This window comes from Oryzias melastigma, linkage group LG14, assembly GCF_002922805.2.
Source record: "Oryzias melastigma strain HK-1 linkage group LG14, ASM292280v2, whole genome shotgun sequence".
Classification (NCBI taxonomy): domain Eukaryota; kingdom Metazoa; phylum Chordata; class Actinopteri; order Beloniformes; family Adrianichthyidae; genus Oryzias; species Oryzias melastigma.
Window position 1 is genome coordinate 27325017 of NC_050525.1, and position 10443 is coordinate 27335459.

The 10443-nt window shown below is 46.1% G+C and overlaps 1 protein-coding gene across 2 annotated transcripts; it reads right to left on the bottom strand.

The window, feature by feature from the left end:
• Window positions 1-1153: 1153 nt before the first annotated feature.
• Window positions 1154-10398, bottom strand: nipal4 (NIPA like domain containing 4). Of its 2 annotated transcripts, none has more exons than XM_024264280.2 (10): window positions 10214-10398; window positions 6731-6829; window positions 5504-5641; window positions 5177-5233; window positions 4151-4241; window positions 3922-4082; window positions 3679-3846; window positions 3241-3320; window positions 2691-2903; window positions 1154-2623 (listed from the first exon to the last, which is right to left on the bottom strand). In XM_024264280.2, the coding sequence occupies exons 1-10, from the start codon at window positions 10251-10253 to the stop codon at window positions 2432-2434; spliced, it is 1239 nt and encodes a 412-aa protein (XP_024120048.1). In that variant the 5' UTR covers window positions 10254-10398; the 3' UTR covers window positions 1154-2431. The 2 variants fall into 2 exon arrangements, with proteins under 2 accessions (XP_024120048.1, XP_024120053.1); XM_024264285.2 differs by having other exon boundaries at window positions 1895-2623; window positions 3922-4077.
• Between the last annotated feature and the right edge of the window lie 45 nt (window positions 10399-10443).

Below are 10443 nucleotides of genomic sequence, written 5' to 3' on the forward strand. Positions count from 1 at the left end.
CTGTGCACGTGTGTGTACGTGTGTGTTTGTTTGTGTAACTGTGCGTGTTTGTGAGCATCCAGGGCTTTGTTGTTGCCCAGGTGAACTAATCCCAGGTAAGCTGCAGACTCGTCTACACGCTGCAGATCTCTGGAGGATTCTGACTCATTATGTGAGCGTTGCTGTGCAGCAGTGTCTCTGTAAATGTTAGAATCCATGTGTGCAGGAGGCTGCTGGTGAAACAACTGCCCCGTTCTGTTTCTCTCAGAGGGACCTCAATCTCTCTTTTCTAGTCTTCCATGTTTGCTTTTGTTTTGTTTTAGCTCCTCCCTTTAGGGGGCGCCATGATCACCCGTTAACCGTCTTTCTCCAACCTCAGCTTCCGTTCACCACCATGCTGTTCCTCCTCTCTCTGTCCAAACGCCCTCCGGGATCTGATCCTCTGGATTCATTCCTGATCTGCCCTGATCTCTCCAAAGATCTTCAGCATCTTTGTCTCCTCTTCCTCCTGTCTCTGCATCAACAGAGTCATCAGTCTTCTACACCTGAAACCTCCCCCCACCTGTTTGTACACACCTGTCCACCTCTGTGACCTCTGACCCCTGGAGTTTCCAGATCAAACCTCCAGTCTGTCCATCAGCACGACAGAAAATGGCGTTCTATTGCGGTTTTCTTTAATGTTTATTCTTTAACAAAAAGTGTTTTCATAAACATCAACATTTCTGACAGACTTATTTAAGCTTCAACATTTGTAAGAATCCATCCCATAATTTACTCTCAACACCAGAATCGGCTGAACAGTCTCAGAATTCTGCTTTGGGATGGAAGTCTCCATGTTTGGAGAGGAACATCAACGGTCTGCATCTCTAATGACCGTCTCATGACTCCTGATGATACCTGGAGGAGCGGCTGGTGTCGGCCATCGTCATCGCGCCAATGCGCTAACGCTCCTGAGGTTTGGGTTTCAGTGGATCAGATAATTAAGATTTGGGTTTCAGTGGATCAGATAATTGAGGTTTGGGTTTCAGTGGATCAGATAATTGAGGTTTGGGTTTCAGTGGATCAGATATTTGATTCTCTGCTGAATTGAAGAACCCAAGAAAAGCAGAACTTTAATGTTCCTCATCCTGTAAATAAAAACCAGATTCTTCTTGTTTGATCTTTTTTCTACCATTGTTTAGAAAATAAACCAAAGTCTCCAAAACCTCTACTTTTATTTCCCGGTTATTGCGGTGCATTCACGCCGAACGCGATTTGAGCGACAAATTTGCGTGCCCCGCCCCCCCTTTCACCAAATTTGCTGCTCGCCGCCGGTCCAAAATGTGTTCCTGACGCCGTGGCCAGATGTGGGAGGAGCTACCAGCTCTGTCTGTGGATATCTCACTTAGAACGTATGAAGACACAGATGATGTTGATGGATCAGGTTCATTTAGTGTGTAGAGTTCTACAGAAACATCCGTAATCATGTCTCCATGTTTGGGTTCATATGATTATTATTCAAAGATTTTCCTGGTACAGGGAGTTGGGTCTGTTTGACAGCCGCTTCCACTGTGTCTCTGTGTTTCTGTGGCTGAGCTTGAAGGCTCTCTGTTTCGTATTAATCCGAGGGGTAAAATCAAGTTAAGAGACATTTTTCCTTTTTTTAATGTCTCGATGAGACCCAAGCCGGCAGCCTCCACGGCGTCTCTCTCTCTCTCTCTGCCGGCATATTGAGCGAGTGAGCTCCGCCATGGGAGCAAAAGTCGCCAAGTTGTCCTCCAGAGTGTTTCCCGCCTTCACCAAAATGTAGCCGGATGAGCTCTGAGAACCTGCAGCTTCAGCAGGTTAATGGAAAAGTTGAAATTTCACGCCAAAGCCGCTTACTTTGGAATAATATTCTGTCCGCTAATCGAGTCACTGAAAACGTCATGTGACCAAAGCTGAGTTCCTGATTGGCTGATGTGACAAAGGGACCAGTCAAACTTCAGGTATTTTGGTTTCGGCTGTTCCGCCCAATTCAAGCCTCGTCGCTCAAATCGCGCTGCTGGCAGACTCCCATGGCACGCCTGTCGCTCATATCACGCCGCGGGACTTCAATTCACCTCAGAGCGCGCCTGTTCCTTTGATTGTCAGTGGAGCTTTCTGCTTCTGCCGTGTGAATCGCGTTCGGTGTGAATGCACCTTAACAGCTTCAACAACTTCAGGTTCTAAAACCAGAAGAACAATGAAGATCTGCATCTTGGAAAGACCCCAGACACGCCGGAGAGACGTCTCTGGGATGGTTTGGGATTCCTCTGAAGAAAAAAGTCTGAGAAGTTTCCTTTAACTGCAGTTCCTGCAACTCTGGATGAACAGTAGAGGATGGATGGATGGATGGATGAACAGAAGAAGATGGATGGATGATGGACGACAGGAGGAAGAGCGTCTCTTCAGAGCATCGTGAAGCTGCAGCTCTAGTCCAACAGGAAGTGCATCAGCTGATGATGAAGACTCTGGGCCCCTCCTCTCTCATGGGAGGAAGACTCTCTATCACTACATTATCAATCAGTCCGTATTTGTCTTCCTTCTTCTGCACTCCTTCTCTTCTGGCTGCTGAGCCCTCACCTGTAAGCCCCTCCCTCTCCACAGCTTGAGACAGCTGATTGGTCAGGTCTCTGACTGTGATCTGAAGAAAGTCACATGATTAGAAAAGCCCAACGACCATCACTGAAACATTTGAGCCAGCCGCCCACCTGCATTTCTCTGAAGAGGTGCAGCATGGCCACGCCCACCACGATGACCAGGAAGGAGCCCAGCGTGGTGACGATGTCCACCGCCGACATGCTGCTCCACTCCTGGAAGAGGATGATGGAGGTGGACAGGACCACTGACGTGAAGAGGACGTAGTAGATGGGGTACACCAGCAGGGTGTTGAAGGTGTCCAGAGACTTGTTCAGGTAGTTCACCTGCAGGCAGGAAGCCACGCCCACAAAAGGTCAGCGGAGTGTTTCCACCTGTGAGGCTGAGCGGTTGAACACTTCCTCTTTTCACGGTTTTGTTGTTTTTCTGTCCTAAAAATGAAACTTCAACTTCTCAAAGTTGTTGATACTTTTTGGCAGAAACTGTAGAGAAGAGCTCTGAGACAGACGGTGACCCCGCCTCTGCCAAAGAGTAGTTAGGATAGGCTCCAGCAGCCATGTGATTCCAACAGGGATTTAGTGTTTAAACAATGGATGGATGGTATAAATGTTTCTGTGTTTTCATCACGTTGGAGTCCCGTCAGTTCAATGTGAAGCTGCTCACCTGAATTACTATGGAGGCGATGAGGGTGAAGAGCAGGATCCAGGTGAGCGGGTTGGTCAGCACAGAGAGGTCTGTCATTACTGAGGAAAGAAAAATCATTCAGTTTTGTCTCAGACATTAATCTTCAGAAGATCTTCATCCAGTTTCAGTCCTGCTTCTTCCCCTCATCAAACCAACATTGATCCTAATGCTTCCACTTGGTTTTCAGATTTTGGCTCAGTCATCATCCTCATTTAGATGTTTCTGATTTCTTCTTTACAGTCTGAGTTTATCTTCTGTCTCTTCACTGACATCTGCATGAAATCCAGACCTTCTCTTGTCCACCAACAAACAGAAATGTCCTTAAAGCTCCATTACTGCTCTCTGAGAAAACAGAGTTTTCTGTTGTGTCTTCATGAATACTGGAAGGCGGATCTTCAGCTGCTGACTCCGCCTCACCAGTGTTGATGGCGATGGCGAGCCCTTTGACCGATGACACGGTGAAGGCCCCGAGCAGCGAGCAGATGCTGATGTAGATCAGGATGTTGGAGCGCCCCCACCGAGGACAAACATAGAAGATGAGCACGGCGCAGAGCACCAACACCAGCGCCGCGTACGCCAGGAAACCTGCAAGAGGAAAACCTGACGGTTCAGGAGGAACCGCAAAAACCTCCAAACACTCAAAGATCTGCTCAGCCTCACCAGGTTCCAGCAGCTTGTTGGTCATGTCCCGCAGTGATGTCACTTCCTGCTCCTGGGGGGCGTGAATAACCAGCAGAACGCTCCCCAGCACACACAGAAAGCAGCCCAGCTTCCCGACGATGTTCAGCATCTCCCCCAACAGGTAGGAGGACAGAACTGCACTGAAGAACACAAACGTCACGTCTGCGTTCTCTTCTTCACCTTCTCCTTCATCCAGAGATCCATCTACCTGATGAGGACGCTCAGAGCGCCGAGCGGCGTGACCAGCGTGGCCGGAGCAAACATGTACGCAGCAAAGTTACACAACTCTCCAGCTCCCACTGCACAAACACACACTCTGTTACTGTTACTTTATCTGAGTCTTCCTGAAACAGCATGAAGGAGGAGCAGGTTCGCTCCAGTCCTCTGAAATAACACAAACCATCAGACCTTCAGAAACAGGAAGTTAGGCTTGGACCACAACATCACTTTGGGTCAAAGTTCATCCAGATGGAAAATTGCATTTTTCCCCAAAAGAAACAAAAACATTTTGAGCACAAACACGAGTTTGACATCAGAAACAAAGTAAACCACAAACATTCTTCAATTTTTAATAGAAATGAACCAAAAAAACACTTTGAAGTTCTTCTGATCTCAGTTAAATTTAGAAAAAATGTATTTTTCTGGAAGGACAGTTTGGTCCTGAGAAAACAAAGAAAAGAGGATCTCCTGTTTGTTCAGAGATGGAGGAGGAGACATCAAGAAGGAGGAGGAGACATCAAGATGGAGGAGGAGACACCAAGATGGAGGAGGAGACATTAAGAAGGAGGAGGAGACATCAAGAAGGAGGAGGAGACACCAAGATGGAGGAGGAGACACCAAGATGGAGGAGGAGACATCAAGATGGAGGAGGAGACATCAAGATGGAGGAGGAGACATCAAGAAGGAGGAGGAGACATCAAGAAGGAGGAGGAGTTTGATGAAAATGTTCTGACAGATCCAGGAAGGAGATTATGAAACCTCCTAGCTTTAATCTAAAGAAATAAAATAAAATCATGACTTAAACAGATTCGACCGAACAAAGTTCCTGGTTTCATCCATTCTGATGTAAATGATGCATTTATATTGTTTTGTAACTGTGACGACAACAGAACGGACGTTCAGGAGCTAAACCCCTTAAAGAGTTTTCTTTTTTTCAGTATTTTCTTTCCTCATATCCTGGAATGAAATGTCTTTTCTTTCCAGCAGATGAATAACAAAGAAATCCAGCTCTTACTGGTTAGAAGACCTCCCCACCACAGCCAGTCCTTCAGGTAACCGTGACCTCCTTCTCCTGCAAAGACACCCTCTTCTCAAACAGTTTCTCTTTTTATAGTTAAACATGTCAACTTAAAGGAGAGGTTACGCTTAAGATCAAAGCAGGTGATAATTTATTTAAATGTCATAATCATAGAAGGTTAGGAAAAGCAGAAACAGAGAAGAAAGAGAGGAAGAACCATGAAGAAACAGATGAGATGCAGGGGAAGAATAGAAAAGAATAAAGTAGATTATTGGAGTCACACCCCCATGAGCTGCTGGAGGAAGACCAGCAGAAGAGTCTCACCTGCTCTAGTCTGTCCATTTCTAGCCAATCGAAGGAGAGCTTTCTTCTTCAGAATGACGCTCCCACCAATCAGGAAGGCGGACAGCAGTGCCAGGACCAAGCCCAGCCACATGTTGTAAACTGTGTAGGTCTGCTGCCCTGTAGGCGACATCCACAATGAGTACATCAAACCTGCATGTGAAGTTCCACCAGAGCCGAGTTTCAGAGAAACTTTCAGGATACGCTGACACACTGGTTGCAGCTTTCCATCCCAGCGGTAGCTTTCTATCACGGCAGAAGCTTTCCATTGAGGCGGTAGCTTTCCATTACGGCGGTTGCGTGGCATCATGGCGGTAGCTTTACCATCATAGCGGTAGCTTTACCATCATGGCGGTAGCATTCCATCATGGCGGTAGCTTTCCATCATGGCAGTAGCGTGCCATCATGGAGGTAGCTTTCCATCATGGCGGTAGCTTTCCATCATGGCGGTAGCTTTCCATCATGGCGGTAGCTTTCTATCATGGCGGTAGCATTCCATCATGGCGGTAGAACTCCATCATGGCGGTAGCGTGCCATCATGGTGGTACCTTTCCATCATGGCGGTAGCTTTCCATCATTGCGATAGCTTTCCATCTTGGTGGTAGCTTTCTATCATTGCGGTAGCATTCCATCATGGCGGTAGAATTCCATCATGGCGGTAGCGTGCCATCATGGCGGTAGCTTTCTATCATGGCGGTAGCTTTCCATCATGGCGGTAGCTTTCTATCATGGCGGTAGCTTTCCATCATGGCGGTAGCTTTCTATCATGGCGGTAGCATTCCATCATGGTGGTATCTTTCCATCATGGCGGTAGCTTTCCATCATTGCGATAGCTTTCCATCTTGGTGGTAGCTTAACCACTGCTCCAGAAGCTTCTTCTGGAGCTTCTAAAGAATCAGGTCATCTCTGAATAAGTTATACCCGTTTTTTAGACACAAAAACGTCACCAGTGGAAGTCTAAGTGCTCAGGTAAACAATCTTTCTTAGAAATGCCGGCATCCTCTCAGCAGAGCTCAGGTGACACCTGCAACCAGCAGCCATTATTCAGCCGCTGTAAATAAATGATACAGTCTAAGTTTTCAGCACAATGATGGAGCACATGAATGACATCAGAACTCTCAGAAAAACACACCTCTGTTTGCGCACCAGTATGAGTGTGTGTACCCATCGCCTGCAGGCTTTCAGTCGGGTTTGTGTGAGTGTGTGTACCTGCTGTCGGCAGGCTCTCATTCAGGTGAGTGTTCATCAGACTGGTGGTGACCACACATACTGCGTTCTCTGAGCCACACCTCCATGTCAGCAAAGATCCTGCAGAGACAGAAGAAACCAGATGAGATCATAGACATCAACAAGGTTCAACCACACAAGCTTTTTCAAGGAACAACAGGCTCCTCCTCCTGTTCAGGCTCCTCCCAGGGTTCAATTCTCTAAGCCACTTCAAAAAGTTTTTAAAAGTTTAATCTAGTTCAGAATGCAGCAGCACGATTGTTAGCAGGAACTAGCAGAAGAGAACACATCACTCCTGTGTTAGCTTCTCTCCACTGGCTCCCAGTTGAATCCAGGATCAAGTTCAAAATCCTCCTGTTAACCTATAAGGCTCTGAATGGTGTGGCCCCATCCTATATTAGAGATCTCATAGTTCCTTACCAACCAGTCAGAACACTTCGTTCACAAAATGCTGGACTGCTTGTAGTTCCTAGAATTTCTAAAAGTACAGTTGGAGGTAGAACCTTCAGCTATCAAGCTCCTGTTCTATGGAATAAGCTCCCAGCTCATGTCAGAGAGGCCAGTACAGTTTCTACCTTCAAAACTAGCCTTAAAACATTCCTCTTTGGACAGGCGTTCTGCCAGGCTAGCTAGAATATTTTATATATTGCTCCCTTACTGTAATGAAGTTTGGAGAATAATTACAGTTTTCATTACATCCATTACACATATTTGTCCATGGAACTCAGCAGAAAGAGGATGGTTTGCTAAATCGATCCCTGGCGTTCGAATCCCTCTGCTCTGGCTCTCGTGGGTCTAGGTCTAATATTGATACGCTAAAATTTTTAGATTTTTTATCATTCCTTTTATCACATCAGCTCTGGGGTTCAGTGTTCAGTGATATTGGGCTATATAAACAACATGGGATTGAATTGGCCCACGAGCCCCCTTGGTTTCACCCCGCACATTGTTAGCAGGTCAGTTTGATCAATTACATTAAGACTGTGTCCCCAAAGCCAGTGGTCAGTTTCCATCAGAGGTCCAGTCAGCCACATGGAGAAGTAGGAACAAAAAAACACCCAAAAGCCACGATCCGAATGCCAAATTAGCGTTGATAATTATTTATGGTCTATTAGTCAACGTCGTCTAGTATTCGACAGCCCTACAGTCATTACTTAGTTTCACACTGAATATAAACACATTTGTCTGAATTAAAAAGACAGTGAACAAAAATCCAGCAGAGAAAAAGCAAGAAAAGACTAAGATGAACTCAGGAATGTATCACAATCCAAGTCATGGGTCAAATGTTTCTCTCACAGCCTTAAATGCTCCGTTTATGATAAATCATGAGTGCAGTAGAGTAATAAAATATGATAATTGAAGATTTCATTTGACACAAACATGCCAAATGTCTTACTGGTTGTTAAGTAACCTTAACCAGTTTAACTACAAAAAGAGAAATCCGTTTGTTTAAACTGAATTTCTGTGCTTGGAATAAATAAACTTCATATTCTATTACATCTGTTTTGTTCAACAAAAGCAACAATTGAGTCAAAGTTCAATTAGAAACTGCTGTACAGGTGGAAGCCTGCTGACAGGTCTCCACATCCTCCAGTTTCCTGTAAGTCCATCACCCTCAGGAAGAACCACAAGGAGCCGGTGGGAGTGATCGGGTCAACAGTCAAAGAGGACTCTCTCCTCTAGACGCGAGGCAGAGGGATGCTGAAGGTAACTGAAGCTACTGATGGGTCTTCCTGGCAGGTTTAGCTTCACATGCTGATCGTACGAGCTGAAGATCTTTATCACTCCATGAATAACATGATTCATGGAGACATCCATGAAATCCAGATGTGGAGCAAACCTTAAACATGATTTACGAAATGGGAACAGAGATTTTCTGAGGTGAAAGAGAGAACCGATCATCAGTTTGATTGATTGATGAATGTAGTTTTCAGACTAACAAGCTGCAGCGTCACGGATCTGTTTACACTCTGCAGACTCTGCTCTCTTCCACCATCTCAACATTTGTTTACCCAGTGAGTGTAATTCTGGTCTGACCAGAGCAGCAGGAGAGCAGAGGGCAGCAGAACCTGCCCCATGTTTGCTGTGGAAACAAACACTCCGGAGCAGAGATCCGTTTGGATTCAGGCATGGGGGAGTAACGGGGAGGAGCCGGCGGAAACATGGAGATGTTCACGGTAGAGAAACAGAATTCACCTCCACTGTGTGAGGGAGTGTCCAAAAGCACAACATCTGTGGATTTGAACCATCAACCCTCTGATGGACGGACAGACTGATGGGAGGTCTGGTTCTTTCCATGATCTCAGGTGTGTCTCACTGCTGCTCCGTTTAGATCCAGTAAAGCCCGGCTACAGTGACCGTTTGGTCCAGTTGTTCGGCTCCGTCCACGAAGTCTATTTAGAACGAGAGAACTCGGAGCGAACCGGAACTCAGACCACCTTGAGAGATGGGTCGGACAGAGGACGGTTCTGGTCCTGGACCAGAGTCCGCTTGGGTGTATTCAGACTAAAAATATGTCCTGGATAATCAGGACAAACAAACTCTGGCTCACTTTCAGCAAACGGAATGTGTCCAGCCTTAATACCAATACAGTAAGTGTTTGACTGATTCACTTCAATAAATAGATTATATTAAACTTTTCAGTCGACTTCAGTTTTCACTATAATTCAGCTCCTTTATCATCATTTTTTCAGGCCACGGTGGCTCTTGTTTCAGCATGATAATAAAATCGACCTGCAGAGGAGCTTCTTCCTCGTTTCCACCGTTAATCCAACTTCCGCTTTCAAAGAATTACGAACTTCCCTTCATGAAAACGGTTTTATTGTTTGTCCAGAGAGAAAGTCAGAATCTAATCTGAATGTTCTGGAGCAGTGATGGGGTCACTTCCTCCTCGCAACATTATTCAACTTCTATGCAGATGATCTAGTTTAGAATATTCTAATGACTTCTACATGATGGAAACAGGAAGAACTTCATGCGGTTCAGATCCTGATTTCTGAAGTGGTGAAGATGAATCCTGTTTGAGGTCACCGTCAGGGTCATTCACACAGGTCCTAATGGGAGGGGCTACTGTGTGAGACAGACAGGTGAGGCAAAGACAGGTGGAGCACAGGTGAAGCAAAGACAGGTGAAGCAAAGACAGGTGGAGCACAGGTGAAGCAAAGACAGGTGGAGCACAGGTGAAGCAAAGACAGGTGGTGCAAAGACAGGTGAGGCAAAGACAGGTGAGGCAAAGACAGGTGAAGCACAGGTGAGGCAAAGACAGGTGAAGCACAGGTGAAGCACAGGTGAAGTACAGGTGAGGCAAAGACAGGTAAGCAGAAAAAGGTAAAAGAAAGACAGGTTTAACAAAGCCATACAGGTAACATTAACAGCTGGAGCAAAATAGGGGGGAAAAGGAAGGTGGAACGTATTCAGGTAAAACACCTGAAACTCAGGTGTTTCAGAGGCAGACGCCTTGCTCACCGTTGCTGCAGGTCAGGTTGTTCAGGTGAAAATCTTCCATTGTCTTTCAGATCCACAGAAACGTGGAAAAAAAGAACTTTATATTTCCGGTAAATCCGCTTCGTTCATTTGATCCTCGCGGCGTTTCTGCATCAGTCAGACACTCCAGCAGGTAAACACCTGAGCCCGCTAAAGCCACGCCCTTCCAAAGGGAACACTGATGAGAGGTTCCGGGGCAGAGCGGGACACTG

Bases quoted from the DNA above. Each gene is read 5' to 3' on its own strand.
- nipal4 (XM_024264280.2), bottom strand. From the start codon at position 10,253: ATGGAAGATTTTCACCTGAACAACCTGACCTGCAGCAACG. The intron at 6,830-10,213 runs GTGAGCAAGGCG...CTGTCTCTGCAG, and splicing joins CAACCTGACCTGCAGCAACG to GATCTTTGCTGACATGGAGG. The intron at 5,234-5,503 runs GTGAGACTCTTC...GTGTCTTTGCAG, and splicing joins AAATGGACAGACTAGAGCAG to GAGAAGGAGGTCACGGTTAC.